The sequence below is a fragment of the Gadus macrocephalus genome, chromosome 1 (assembly GCF_031168955.1).
Source record: "Gadus macrocephalus chromosome 1, ASM3116895v1".
NCBI lineage: Eukaryota > Metazoa > Chordata > Actinopteri > Gadiformes > Gadidae > Gadus > Gadus macrocephalus.
This window is the reverse complement of record NC_082382.1, coordinates 18,897,588-18,912,822: the sequence shown is the minus strand read 5'-3', so window position 1 is coordinate 18,912,822 and position 15,235 is coordinate 18,897,588. Positions and strand designations below refer to the sequence as shown.

Genomic DNA, 15,235 nt, shown 5'->3' with positions numbered 1-15,235 from the left:
AAAGTAAAATCCATAGTGCATCCGGTCAATTTTAAAAATAAAACACAATACTCAGCTCATGTAGCCTTTCACAACTTCACATCAACATTATTACGTCATGACCGGTGGCAACAGGTCAGCACCAGTCAATCAATCAAAGGGTCTCAGAGGGTCGGCAACATGGACGACGAGAGACTCATTATCGAAGTTCAGCAACATGAAGTCATTTATGTACCAAATCATCCTTTTTATAAGGAAAATGTCAGAAAGGACAAAGCGTGGCATTTAATTGCAGTAGTTTTGGGAGTGGAAGTTGAGTACATTAGGTTTAGGATTATGGCGTGAATACGGCTGGCTCGCAAGGCAGCGTTGCGCAGCCGTTCCGTGCCAATGCCGTACCGCGTCCGGTGGAATCCCCGCGTAACGCGTCCGGTGGAATCAGGCCTTTAGGAGCCAAATACGCATCGGTGGACAATTGGAGAGGCTCGTGACGAGTGATTCGTATCTCCCCGTGCACATACGTTATTTTAACAGTTAAATAGGTATATTATTAAGTAAGAACAAATTCATTCCGCGGCACAATTCGTCCTCCATACACGTCGACAGTACACCACCGATTGATTTGAGCAACGCATAGGACTATCTCGAAATTGTGCAGGACACACAATGCCATTAATGCTATATCATTGGTTTGGAAAACGATCGCGATCATTTCGGCCTATTGTAAAGATCAAAAGATGTACCGAGTGTATGCCTACATTCGACCTACCTCGATATCAGCTGTGTCGTTGGACATTCTTTAACTTCCTTTTGATAGCCTAAATATTTCAGGGCAGATGTAACCCCTTGTTGGACTGCGGAACACACGTTTTGAAAGTAAAAAAAAAGGGAAAACAACAACTATTCTTTCGGTTACCGAAATTAATAATCCAATGAGAAATGTAATAAAGTTAAAATCCAGCGAACCCGTTTGGGTTCCATTTGCCTTCATATATCATCGAACATGGCGGATTGTGTGTTCGAGCATAAAACTAAAGAGAAAGTGAAACTTAAAAAGGGGCTTTGCGTCTTTAAAGCTGTACCATCATGCGTCATTATTTTAACAGTCGTTGGGTTAAGGAGGGACATCTTGGCCTCAACATCATCATAGAGAAAACTGGGAGATGAACACAGGGATACAATTTTTATTACATTTTTATAATCGTCAGGGAAAATGCAATTATAGGTGTCAAATTAGAATAACGTTAAACAGATGCCTTACAAAGAATATTATATTTCCAAGAGATATTCCCAATATTAGTGGGATAAGTGTGGCAAAAACAAGATCACACAGCGTCGCACAGTGTTTTTTGCACTTGTGTTGGAATCCTGTGAATGTGTTTGGGTTTCTATGTGCATTCATGCTGGTGTATTTGGGTGTGTGTGTCTATGTGCATGCACGCAGGTCTATGTGCATGCACGCAGGTCTGTGTGCGTGTGTGTGTGTCCCTGCTGTCATCTTATCCGTCGGGGATTCCTCGGCTCGTGCCCTGCGATTCCACCCCTCTTTCATCAGCCAATCACATCTCTCGTGCCTTCACCTTCCCAGGATCCCGCAGGCCTCGGGAGCAAGGCTGCAGGGCGTTGCCATGGCGCACGGGTTGAAAGGTCGCTCCACTGGAAGTAACGTGATGAGTATGAGAGTTGACAAGGAGAGAGGAAAAAAAAAATACAGACAGCGGGAGACGGACACACACAGAAATACATCTTAGAATGATTGTATGTTTTATGCCCTTGATAAATGCCGGTGTGTGAGTGTGTGTGTGTGTGTGTGTGGCTGTCTGTTCACTCATACGCATATATCTCCTATTATCAGGTTCCCCGTAATCAAAACACATGGTGCTAGTTAACTTCTCCCATACCTGATCACAAGTGTTCCTGGATCCACGGCTGGTAAACAAGAGAAATGTGATCCTGCCAGAGATCATTAAAGATAGAGCTTACCTGTGGAGGTCTTAGCCATGACCAAGGTAACGGTAAACAGCTCCAGAATGTCTTATGGGTGTCTGTCTGCACAGGCCTGCTGTTGATTCACTGCCCTGTTGATAAAGGCTGGTTGAGGCTTAACATCCTGTGAGGGCTGGGGTCTCCTCATTTCACACCTGATTGCATCATAAGATCAATTATGAATCAAAGCTTCCCTGGAGGTTAAGACTTAGGAATCAGCTTTTTAGATTTATAAGGTGTGTGTAGTGTAAAAATACACTACATACAAGTGTCTTGCTCCAGAGGCAACGAGAAAAATAAAAGAAAGAGACCAGAGAATGTAAATCATCCTACAAATAATACTTTCTGTAAACATGACCAGAAAGTATGTCAATATCCACAAAAATATTGATATATAAATACTAAAAAACTAAGTAATATTACATAATCCACAGTTAAGGTAGTTGAGGGAGACATATTTTCAGTGTGTTGCAGTACTTCTGTTGGGTGAAGTGTTGGGAGCTGGGTCGGTGACCGCCACTTCTCCCTTCCCGTTTGTCGTTTTTGTTCCTTTAATCCATCCATTACCACCCCTATATACATTCACTTACATTTAAGGTTAACACCGTGGCGACATGTGTTTTCCCCATGTAGCTCCTTTGTCATGTGACCCACATCACATGGCAAGAACAAAGAGCAAACATGATCTGCGATCGACCGCTGCTTTGCTTCTATCGGCACAGACACACCGATGGAGGCTAAGCAGGCCCTTGAGTTGTATGGAAAACGGTTACCACACACACAAACACACACACAATTGCAGAGAGAGTGCAGACAAGCAGGATAATGGAGAGGAGGAAGATGTTAAGATATACTACTGGTGCTGTCAGTTAATCACCACATGCACTCCTCACCTAAGACACACACACAATTGAGTGTGTGCGGAACCAATACACTGGACAATATTTGCCTGGTCTGTGATTAGATTAAGGTGTGACATGTTTTGCAGCCACAGACATCTCCCTGATATTTTTAGGTGTCCTGCTGAAATTCCAAACCTATTAAAACAATACAAAGCCTTTTTCACCATTTGGAGAAAGCCCAATAAATCAAGAAGATATGTTTTGGATAATTTTACTCCCCCCACAGAAATAAAGGTGTGCATCTCACTACCAGAAAAAAATAATGCAAAGCAATTTAGAAACGTATGTTAAGATACTTTTATTTTTAACAAGCACCAGTAGCTACAAAGCAGTATGATGACATTTTCCTGACAACCTTAAAACATTAAGAGTGTAGAGGAACACAGTGAACTCCTAGAGGACCAAAGGTACAATAATAATTTAGCAAGTAAAAAATAATTCAAAACAATTTAAAAACTCCATAAACTCCAGCAGAACGCAGACTTGTGCAGGTAGCAGTGATCCCTTAAACAGCACGAGCACCAAGCGTTCGTGGGTCAAAGAAAAGCCCCTGCATCAGTGCAGCTGGCCTAATACAATCAGGAGAAAACACCCAGCAACTTCGGAAAACAATAAATAAGTGCACCGACAGTGAATTGCCAAAGAGGTGTTTAAGAGAACAAGCACGCTGTGTGAAGACCCCAGAGAGCTTTTATAAGGCAGAACAACGTTGTTAAGACACTGCTGTCAGTTTACAGTACACCTCCACCCTGGAGACACAGTTGGGTCCCGGAGGGTGAGCGTTACCCAAACTATCCAGACACCAAATCAAACCAATATGAGCGTCAACACAGACAATGAACTCACTTAAAGAAAATAACTTTAAAGATCTTACTGTGCACTTACAGATCACCCCCTGGATCAATAGGAACACATTGGTCATAATGAAAACGAAACAGCCCTTAGCTTATGATAATAAGCTACTTCCCGCCACCAAAAGGGTTTCATGTTGATATTTGCTGACGTAAACCAAGCTTTCTGGTTCACCTTTGGAAATGTATGATATAGTATAGTGATGATTACAGTTGTATTCTGTCATAAATATGCTATTGATGTTAGGCAATGTGTTAATATATGGAAACATCATAGCCAAGTAAGTCATCAAATTGGTATACTGCACCTATGATGGGTTAACACGATACATAGAGAGCCGTCGGTTTATGCGGTTGTCTGGTAAAGTAAGCAGCACACATGTATCCACGTTAACTTACTGCACCAAGTGCATTGGTGGACACAATTACGACCGAGGATGAAGCTGATTAAAGTGCTGGATCATCGCCCAGGATCTTACCATTTTACCTCCCTTATTATGTCTGAAAAACACAGAATAAAAACGCAGGCTGCGGGGAGGGGAAAAAAGTTGGTGCAAAATACAACCTAGCGGTTAGCAATACAACGACCTGAAGTTCTGTATCCAGTTGGTTCCTGTAGTGTTCTCCCGGACAATCATCTCCCGCAAAATAAAACCCTGACAGCTTGAACCCTATAACTTATCACCATTATTATTGCCATCAACGTCCCAAAATCGAATCCCCTAAAGTCATGGCGAGCTCCACCTGTTACTGCAAGGGTAGGCAAAACTCCAACTCTACCTCCCGTCTGCATGGCACACTGAGCCGGAGCGACGGTGGCGGGCCTCCCTGTGCTCCTCAGGCCAGGTGTCCTTCAGAGTGCTGAATGCTGAACTCACAGTGCCGGCACTGCTGATGGACGGAGAGGAAGGAGCCCTTGACGCGCGTGTTCACCTGACATTTGTGGCTGCAGGTGGGGCAGCGGTCCAGCAGCCGCAGCAAACTGCTGTCGTAGACGATGTACTTCGAGACGTCGCTGGTCGACCTGCGGCCGGAAAAGGGGACACATCACGGATCTATCTTTTGGATTGTGGTTAAAATCGCATGACGTTATTTTCCTATTTTGTTACTGATTGTTAGCGCTGACGTCAAGCGACGATGCTCATGGGAAATGCAGTATTTATTCGTAGAAAGAAACAGTCAATACTTTTCTTGTGACTTACCGCAACATATATACAATAAAGGGTCATCAGTGCACAGATAAAGCCTGGATAAAATTAGGGATGCACCGAATATTCTGCCACCGAAAATGTTCGGCCGAAAATGGCCCAAAACATAATGTTCGGTTTCGGCCGAAGGAGTAAAAAGGCCGAAAATAATACGACACACATTTTTTTTTTGGACAAAAAAAAAAAAAAAAAAAAAAAAAAAAAAAAAGAAGGTATATGTAAGGTCTGCTGGAATGTTAGAAAACGTTCAGTATTAAATAAATATTTTGTATCAAATTTGTAATGGATTTTTTTTATTGAAAAGCAAGACAAAAAAGTTTATAAAGGACATTTAATTGTTTGATTCATGCAATGGTGAAAAATCAAAGCAAAATGAATGAAAAACAGTAAAAGCCACATTGGGTATTCGGTTTCGGCTTTCGGCCAACTGTTTCAGTATATTCGGTTTCGGTTTCGGCCAAGAATTTTCATTTCGGTGCATCCCTAGATAAAATCACTATTTACTATTATTTAGCACTATTTATCAGAAACTGTCATCCAAAGCTAACCGAAGAAACATTGGAAAGAGCACAGACCCGCTATGGGTTTACAGTTAGAAAGGTTGGAAGACATACTCAGAGATGCCCGACTCCTCCGAGGTGGCGTCACTGGGGGGATCTGAGGAGCTTTCGGGGTCACTCAGGGACTCTGGCCCCTCTTGGTAACGATGATGATCCGGTACTAGAGGTTGCTCCGCCCCCACTCCCTTTATGGTTAGCCTGGTTTGGCCACCTGTTCACAAGGCAAACTAATGTCAACTGGCACAAAGCAATACATGGCACTTTGTGATATTTAAATAAACACAAGGAATGATGACAAATTAAAACAAAATAACTACAAATATACAATGTGGCCTACTATTTATTTTTACCTGATTTAGATGCATCTTAAAAATCATTTTTTAAGCTTTTTAATCATTTTTTAAGAATAATTTTGTAAACTGCTTTGGTGAACATTAACATATTTGGAGCTACTCCAGTACTGATGACATGCTTTGGTGGTTCTCAGCCTCACTTAAGTCACTTTTGATACAAAGGTCTGCTATGTGACCTAAAACAATACACATAATACAAGTATAGGTAGACCCACCATGGCTTTTTCTGTTCATTAAAGTTCCCTCTGACAACTGGGTCCCAACCGTGCGTACGCTCTTAGCAGGTAAAAAGCACTGGAGGCCGATCTCACGTGCACATACTGGGTAAGACTGACAGGCCACGTCGGTTTTTTTGACAAGTGAAACTGCAGCTCCCTGTACAAATATACAGAGATTGAGTTAATGTAGATTTTGGTTAGCTCAGTTGTTCATTTCTCGTTTTCTGACAGCCCTCAGTTTATCTGATGTTGTGTTTTTCCCTCTTCATGGATACATTAATAAAACTACAAATGCATTCAAGTAGCATGGATTCATCAAGTCGAAAACACACCCTTTACATGCAACATAAAATGCAATCATGATAGTCATGAGATACCATACAGGCCACACACACACACACACACACACACACACACACACACACACACACACACACACACACACACACACACACACACACACACACACACACACACACACACACACACACACACACACACACACACACACACACACACGTAACAGGCGAATGTAAGGGTTGCTAGTACATTGTTATAACACCGATTTAGACAGCAGTACAGGCTAAATAACAATACTTGAATTTATCCCATCAATGACATAACACTTACATTTTGGCTGCCACTTACTGCTGCGACATGTGGATAGATGGTTGGAATAGCATCGTGTTTCAAAATCAATTTTTTTGCAAAACCCATCGCTTTCTGCATGTGGTTTTGGAAGCTGTCATTGCTGAAATGGGCACTACACACACGTATTCCCTCTATGTTTTCATCGACATCGACACGGTATTTATAAATGAAATCTAACCACTTCTGCTTCTGAACGGGGTCTTTGGGTAAATAGTGAAAGGATGTTCCTAGCTCTGGATGGCATTTTAATACAGCGCAATCTGACATGTTTGGTTAGCATTTAGCTACAACTCATTACTGTACAATGGCAATGGGACTAACCTATTGTCATAATTTTCGTCACGTTTCCATGTAAATGTAGCATCAAACGTAAATCATTTTTTGTTTTGCTATTTTGTGAAAAACCAACGACTGAGAGCGATTTTTACGCCTACTTGTAAAGATGTACCACTGCAGCAACAACAGCTGATAAACAGTAACAACAAACTGCGCAGGATACGGAAGCTGCGCTTGCGGAAGTAGGGACAACTTAAAAAAAATACTTTTTAATATTTCACCGCCTCAAACAAAAAACAAGTGCTGCTTACTATCTAATGTTGCTATTTATATTATTGTGTATTAAAAAAACTACCGCAGGCATATTCGTCCTATATAAATGTGACAAATGAAAACGAAATGTTAATGACAATTTATGAAGAATATCACACAAAAGCAGAATATTTATAAAAAATGCTTATCTACTGCAGAAATAATATTAAGATAATATATTTAGGCCTGTGTAATTAATCATAAAGGACCATTAGCCCATGCCAATCATTACATATCTTATTCAATAAAGTTATCAAAGAATAGCTCAATGAGTGACTATTTACATTTCCAATCTACCTCCTGTCTGGGAGTTGACATATTCTCATATTCACAGACCAGATCAAGGTTGAAAGATTAAATATCAAACTAATATAAATAGAAAAATATGTTTTTCTATTATAGTAATATATACTTTCGTGTTTTTCCTAAAAATAAAAACAGTGGATATTGTCATTTGATAACCGGATAATTGATTTTTTGTGTAGATCATTAGTTTGGTAGTTCTTTTGGCAAGATAAGGGAATACAAGAACTGGGAAGTACAAGAGACAATGTTACGGGGAAGTCGACACTCGACTGATGTGTGCGTAAAATATCTGTGATCCCGAGGACAAGCTGCAGAGTTCAGTCCGTCCAGTGGGAACCGGTCCGGTCCACAGTAACTTTATGTCATGTCCAATGTGATTAGACATGATATAAACGTCTTGAGATTAAGCAATGTACTTGAGAGTAAGGCCCAGGTGTCCAGTAGTGTATACAGTGTGTGTGTGTGTGTGTGTGTGTGTGTGTGTGTGTGTGTGTGTGTGTGTGTGTGTGTGTGTGTGTGTGTGTGTGTGTGTGTGTGTGTGTGTGTGTGTTTGTGTGTTTGTGTGTGTGAGTCTATCTGAGTATATTGTTTACATCGGCCGCTACAAATGTGATAACATTGTAATTCCTTGTCGTGTGTGTTTGTGTGTGTGTATGTGTGGGAGTGTGTGTGTGTATGTGTGTGCGTGGTTGGGCATGATAGACAGTGTGTGCATGTGTATCACAGATTGTATTAAATAAGGGTGTAGCGATGTCACGTTAGCCACTATGTACGCATATTCATAACAAAAAACTCTCAACACCCGAAACGAGACCCACAAACACACATACACACACACACACACACACACACACACACACACACACACACACACACACACACACACACACACACACACACACACACACACACACACACACACACACACACACTCAAGGTTCTGCTGATTACACATATCTAAACAGAGCACGCTCAGTTGAGGGTCGCCTGTAGCCTTCAGGTAAAGGGTAATTGGTTCCAGACTGACCTCTTTTCTTTCTTCCTTCCTTCCCTTTTTTCTACCAGCCTTATTTCTTTATATCTTGCGATATTTTCTTTTTCTTGTTTTCTTAAGGTTTTGACGTTATTTGGCTCTTCCTCGCGTTCTTTCTTTCGTGCTTTCACGTCTCCTCACGTTATCACCCGCACACGCATTCTGCAGCACATGTATGACACATGCATGACACATGCACAAATCAGTGGCTAAACCCCTCGACAGTGATAACGACCCGGCTTCCACCGGAGCGCTACATTGAATTCCAGGCCTGTCATGAGGGGAATCATCTGTGACCCGCCCCAGACGTTACGCTGACCCCGCGTCCCAGTGTTTAACCCAGACCCTCTGGCCCAGGGACACACACATGTCTAAACAACATAAATCACTTGTATCCCTCCCAAGAAAAAAATGGAAAAACCTGCAGCAACGCTACTCCATATACCTACCAACCCCCCCCCCCCCCCGACCAACGTTCAACAACCACCCCCCTCCCCAAACCTCCTGTCCTCACCCTGCTCACCCTGACCCCTGTCGCCTCCTCTCCCCTCTCCCCCCAGCCACTCTTCTCCTTCTCCTCCTCGCTTTCTTCCTGGGATTTGTGTGTTTCTAAGTCTCTGTCTCTCATTCCTGTACTCTCATGTCCCTCTCTGACCATCATTACTCCAACCCACATTACCTTCCCCCCCCCCCCCCCCCCCCCAACCTTCCCCCCCAGTCCCCTGACCTTCTCCATGATGTCATCGTCTCTTCATGTGACCCATCAGTCATTATCACCACTATTATATATAAACACAGGGTGCGCTATAGAGAAGCTTTCAGGAAGAGGTTGTATTTCAATTCACTATATGTTCCCAAATCGGATTTGTTTATTTAGTCATGGAGGAGATATCTCTGCTTTGTCTTGAGTGTGGTGTGTGCTGTGGAAATTTGAATCACCTCTCTTATGTAGGTCCTTGAGACACCCAATCCACCCGTGGCTGGCCTTTGGCGTGCTACTCACTTCTCGGCCCGGACCTTGTGTTAATCTCTCTTTTCCCCCCCGGCTGTCTTCGGTGCTCTTTCTCTTCCCTCTTCCACTCCTCCTGCTTCACACAGCTCTATACTCTTCTCCTCTTCCATGGCAGGAGAAGATGGATGACGGAGCAACAGATCAGAGGGAGGAATGGAGGAGAGGAGCGTGGAAGGTCAGAGCTCCAGGGGGCCGCTAGGCCTGCTGTTGCCCCCCCCCAATGGGGGATCACTGGACGGGGTTAACTCCTGCTCTCTCTATCTCACTCACAGACTGCCCGTCTGTCTCTCCCCTCTGTCTGTCTCTCTCTGTCTCCCTCTCTCTCTCTCCCGGCCTTTCTTTTTATTTCCATTTCTTCAATGTGTCTTTCATTTCTTCCTCGCTCTCTCTTTTCACTTTCCTTCTGTTTTGTGACAGAGACTTCATGCTCTTACAGTAACTTAACAACGGCATATTGGTCATTTTTGTGCAAAACATTGGTTGTAGAATCACTTATACGCGTATTAAAGTGGCTTTTATTAAAACTGTAAGAGGAGATTATAGCCTAGGGTTTATGTAATGGGGGCTTGCACCAAATCAGTTGCACTGTAACTGCGGGAAGTGATACCACAATCCACCAAATTTTTTCCATAATGGTTTGCTTACCTGGAGGGTACTTAATGTGTTTATGTAAGTGCGATGCAATGTAAATATCCACGGGTAATCAATCCATCCTTCATGGTGTATTTTGCCTTTGTTTATACTCATTAAATGTGTGTGCTTGGGAATAATGTCTGTGTGTGTGTGCAGTCCAGGCTGGTATTTGCACAGGTGAATGTATAAGATGTTTATAAAACATAATATCCCCAATCTAAAAGGAGAAAGTCACCGGTGCATGCCGATCATTATTTCATTAATGACGTAATTGTCTATGTAAGTACAGATGGAGTGTTGTGGGACTGAGTGGCCTCACGGGCCGATCCCGGTCCTCTCAAATAAACACCAGGGGAGATTACCATCCCTCCTGCAGCAATGTTTAAAGTTGGAAATGAGGTTAAAGGAAAAAACCAACATACTTGAGCTCTTAAACATACTACTTCTGAAGCAAGGCATAGAGCAAATTGCGTTCGCAGACACAGTAGTGCTTGCACAACGTCTCCAAGCTGAGAAAAAGAAAAGAAGATATTATGCTCTGATACTGGAATGAAATACCCTCGGGAAGAGGCTTTTTCTCCCTCATCCGTATCCATTGAAATCCGTTTTGGTTTTGTGTAACCCTGGACTCTATACCCTCATTTTTATCGTTAAGGATCTGCAGGCATCGAGACCAGGGACTTTTGAATTGGAAACAGCAATACCCACGTAATACACTAGGCCTAACTGCTGCTATCACCAAACAGTCATAACCTGAAGAGCCCATGTTGGGCTTCATGAGAGGGGTCCTTACAGCGTGCAATCTCTAGACCGCTCCACTGGGCCTGAAATGAGTAATAATGTGAAGGGAAAGTTGTTGAGGGAAAGATGGCGTTTTTGACTTTTGAAATATGAGACAAATATTAAGAAGTTTAGAGGTATCGACAATGAAAATAACAAACTATTAAAACAACCAAATTGTACAAAGACATTTTTTTCTGTAACTTTTGGATTGAATTATATGAAAGTATGAAGAAAAAATAATATTTTTCCTGTGTGAACAAAAAGACAAAACCAGAACATGCATGAGTCCTGGATGACAGCATGATGGCAGAAGAAGATCTCTCTTCTCAACAAAATCCCCAACAGCATACCCTGATGCTGTTGTCTTCAGTGAGTTCGTCAGAGCAGGTTAACGGAACACAGTTGTTCTCACCTGCTTGACTTTCTTTTGGTACTTTCACACTTTTCTTTCTGACTGACAACGGTTTACATCAATGTTTGTGGTTTACATTTACCAAAGCCTCAATCTGAATCAACGTAAGTCGGTTGAACTGTTGAACCGTTGCAATGCATTAATATTGAAATATGTGAGTCATACCTCATTCCAATCATGCACACTAACAGGCAGGCCGAATCATTGATTTGGTCCATACATTGCCTTACATGTGTGTGTTCGTACATAACGTATGCATACTATGTTGAGTGTTCAGGTCTGGTTTACTTTTTACAAACTTTTCATGCACAGAACCATACAGAGCTGCAGGGTATGGTTTGGAAGCTATCACGACTGTTTCTCTACAGGAGACAGAACTGCAAAAGTATCTCTTTGTGTGTGTGTGTGTGTGTGTGTGTGTGTGTGTGTGTGTGTGTGTGGGTGTGTTTGTGTGTATTGACTGTTCTCTTCCCTGCTGAGTGACAAATCGTATTGTCAATGGCGAAGTATCAAACTCACAGCATGCCCCCCCCACACACACACACACACACACACACACACACACACACACACACACACACACACACACACGCACACGCACACACACACACGTGAAAACAAATAGACCGATAATCTTGCATTCATGATTACACACACTCAGACACAAAGATTTTTACTAAGACATGCCATGACTAACAAGAGTTGGTCAGTGCAACACTGATAATGTATATATGTTGTGCGTCTGTGTGTGTGTTTGTTTGTTTGTGTGTTTATATGATTAGCCTGACACACACACATACCCACACCCACAAACTGGCATATGTTTCATAAATATGCTAAATAAATGAAACCATTGTGATTGCTGTCAAGGACGCATATACATGACTGGAGATCATTAACCACATAAGATAGTGATTGACACACACACACACACACACACGCGCACACGCACACGCACACGCACACACACGCACACGCACACGCACACGCACACGCACACGCACACACACACACACACACACACAATTTCCCATATGTACAATGAACTTCTAATGTTAAGTAGGAGGATGATTGATCTCTGGGTGGAGAGAGAGAGACTAGGGTCCATACATCTGGGTCCATGCGTACATTGAAGTGGTTCCTTCAGATCTATCTCTGCCAAAAGTAAACCATGGATGTCATGCTCTGGTGGCTGAGACAGAGATGAAGTCATACTCCTGGATGTCCCTTCTATGAAGGCAATAATTGTTTAGTTTGCCGATATATATCATTAATATATATCATGCTAAGAAGAGGCCCATCGATTGCTGTGTTTGGAGCGCATGGGTTTCGTTTCAAATCGTTTCCAGCATCATACTCATGTTACGTAAGTACTAGGGCAAGTACGGGTGTATTTGCACTTAGATAACATAACTTACTTTTCAGCAGTGATTAAGATACACACAGTGAGCTTGACAGGCATGCAATGGTGAGACTAGATAAAAAAGTTGGGAAACATCTAGAGTACGAGAGCTAGTGAGATAGGAGAATATAGGAGAGGGAGAGAGAAATAGAGAGAGAGAGAGAGAGAGAGAGAGAGAGAGAGAGAGAGAGAGAGAGAGAGAGAGAGAGAGACAGAGAGAGACAGAGTGTCAGATAGACAGATAGCCCCCCCCCTGGTTGAACCATCACCTAAGCAGCCAAAATGAAATTTAGACAGGCCATGGGAGAGGAGGTGGTGTGAGTGTGTGTGTGTGTGTGTGTGTGTGTGGGGTATTGATAGGATGGATGTTTAGAAAAAAGAGATGGTTGAATAAAAAAAGTCAAAAAGTGCAATGTAATGTAATCATGAAATGTGATGAGCCTGGTAAATTAATCCCCTGAAGTAAAAAGCAGAGAGATAGACTAGAGACAGGAAATTAAAGAGGACACGAGATTAGGGCAGAGAAGAAGATTGAGAAGGGAGAGGGGGGAGTCGGTTGAGATATTTTCAGCTGACAGTGAGGCGGGAAGGAGGGTGTGTTGAGAGGAGCGTACGGGAGAACGACCAGGAGGAGGGGGAGAAGAGGAGGGGAAAGAGAGGAGTGGAGACGTGGGATGGGGGCCTTGGGGCCCAACATTATCCTGTTATTGAACTTCAGGGACACAGAGGGCCCTCTCTCTCTCTCTCTCTCTCTCTCTCTCTCTCTCTCTCTCTCTCTCTCCCCCTCTCTCCCTCTATTCAGAGGCTAATCCCTCCATCCCGCTGTGAGTCAATGCTCTTTAACGGACAGTGTTCTCTGGTCTCTTCCTCCACTCTCTGCTTGTTATACTCGTTCCACCCTGTTGCCTTCTTAAATTTCGGTTGGCCTTGGAACAAATAAATAATTTCCCCTTTCCGTTGTTACCATCCCTTATTCTTTTGATTTTCTACTAATCGATGTTTGTTGTCATATGTTTTAATCCAGCTACCCCCTCCTCCCCTCCATGTCCCTCCCTCCCACCCACCCTCCCTCCCTCCCTCCCTCCCTCCCTCCCTCCCTCCCTCCCTCCCTCCCTCCCTCCACTGAGCAGTCTGTTTTGGATGAAGGGTTTTGAATAAAGGATGACTCTTGTCCATCACTATGAGTGTGGTGTGGTATCGAATGGCAATGTACCCAAAAGGTTCACAATAACACTGTTTACTCTCAAGAGGCAGAATTGTAACCAAACTCTGCTCCTCAATGTTCCTCATCGAGACCAACTGATAAACAAAGCTTTATTTTTAGATTTTTTCTCTAGAATAAAATATGGGCAAGAGTCGAGTGTATTTTATCATTAGCAATAAATCAATTGTGAATAAACAAGCTGGATTCAAGGACCATTGAATCATAACTTTAGGATTACCGGTTATCTGTTAAACTATGGATTTATAATCTCATATAAAGATGCATGCATGTAATTCAATTCTTCATTAACTATTATCTAAGATCTACCTTCAAGGTGGTCCTATCAAAAGACATTGAGATGTTCAGTTTATTTCCATAGAGAAGGGGTTCCTGTTGTCTAAAAGGGGAACCCCTTTCCACATTGGTAATTTCTACATGGGCTATATTGTTCACTGAGAGGGAATCTGCCGCGGCATTTTGGTGTTGTGTCACCTAGCAACCATAACAGAGCACACTTGTTTAAAGTTTGATGTCTTTCTTCCTATTTTTAATGAATGGCAACACTACCCGCCACACATGGCGAAGGAGACCAGGTTTGCATTAATGACTCTGTACGAAGAGCTCAAATTGTCCAAAGAAGTTGGGCAAGAGTTAGCAAGGGTATCGATTTTAATTAAAGTTGCTAAACTGGAGGTTCTGAGTAATTTTCAGATCTATTTTTATAAGTTCTTTCCATGTACTTTGTGTGTTCACATTTTGACACAAAGATTGTGCAATTCCAAATTTGCCAGACAAAACAATGAACATAAAATATACAGAATATCCCCAGGACCCAGTTTGTCTTACACAATGTAGTGAAGTACACACCTGGCAGTCATTTGCCCCTATACAGAAAACGGTTTAGGGTTAGTGGTCAAATAATCCCGACCCAAAATAGTTTATGCTTGTTAGCGAAATGAAACCAGTGGGGGGATCCATTTTCATTTCTCTCCACGGTATTGTTCTTTAAGGTGACGAGATAATCTCTTGAAATTGGAAGTCTATCCCCTTCGCTCTCTTCCTTTATTTCGTTCTTTGGGGGCCTTCAACCTGGTAATCCTTTAAAAGTGGAGCTCCTCTGGTTCCCCCCCTCATCTTGTGCTTCTTCTGAGCAG

The 15,235-nt window shown here is 42.6% G+C and overlaps 1 protein-coding gene across 2 annotated transcripts; it reads right to left on the bottom strand.

Moving 5' to 3' along the window:
• Nucleotides 1-3,539: 3,539 nt before the first annotated feature.
• LOC132456737 (uncharacterized) lies at nt 3,540-7,227 on the bottom strand. Of its 2 annotated transcripts, none has more exons than XM_060051082.1 (4): nt 6,688-7,227; nt 6,055-6,214; nt 5,541-5,697; nt 3,540-4,742 (listed from the first exon to the last, which is right to left on the bottom strand). In XM_060051082.1, the coding sequence occupies exons 1-4, from the start codon at nt 6,973-6,975 to the stop codon at nt 4,556-4,558; spliced, it is 792 nt and encodes a 263-aa protein (XP_059907065.1). In that variant the 5' UTR covers nt 6,976-7,227; the 3' UTR covers nt 3,540-4,555. The 2 variants fall into 2 exon arrangements, with proteins under 2 accessions (XP_059907065.1, XP_059907064.1); XM_060051081.1 differs by having other exon boundaries at nt 6,706-7,225.
• Between the last annotated feature and the right edge of the window lie 8,008 nt (nt 7,228-15,235).

What these genes read in the sequence shown, in the direction of transcription:
- LOC132456737 (XM_060051082.1), bottom strand. Translation starts at nt 6,975, where the DNA reads ATGTCAGATTGCGCTGTATTAAAATGCCATCCAGAGCTAGGAACATCC. An exon ending in CAGTAAGTGGCAGCCAAAAT is followed by an intron (nt 6,215 to 6,687) that starts GTAAGTGTTATG and finishes ATATTTGTACAG; the next exon opens with GGAGCTGCAGTTTCACTTGT. An exon ending in GAGGAGTCGGGCATCTCTGA is followed by an intron (nt 4,743 to 5,540) that starts GTATGTCTTCCA and finishes TTCCGGCCGCAG; the next exon opens with GTCGACCAGCGACGTCTCGA.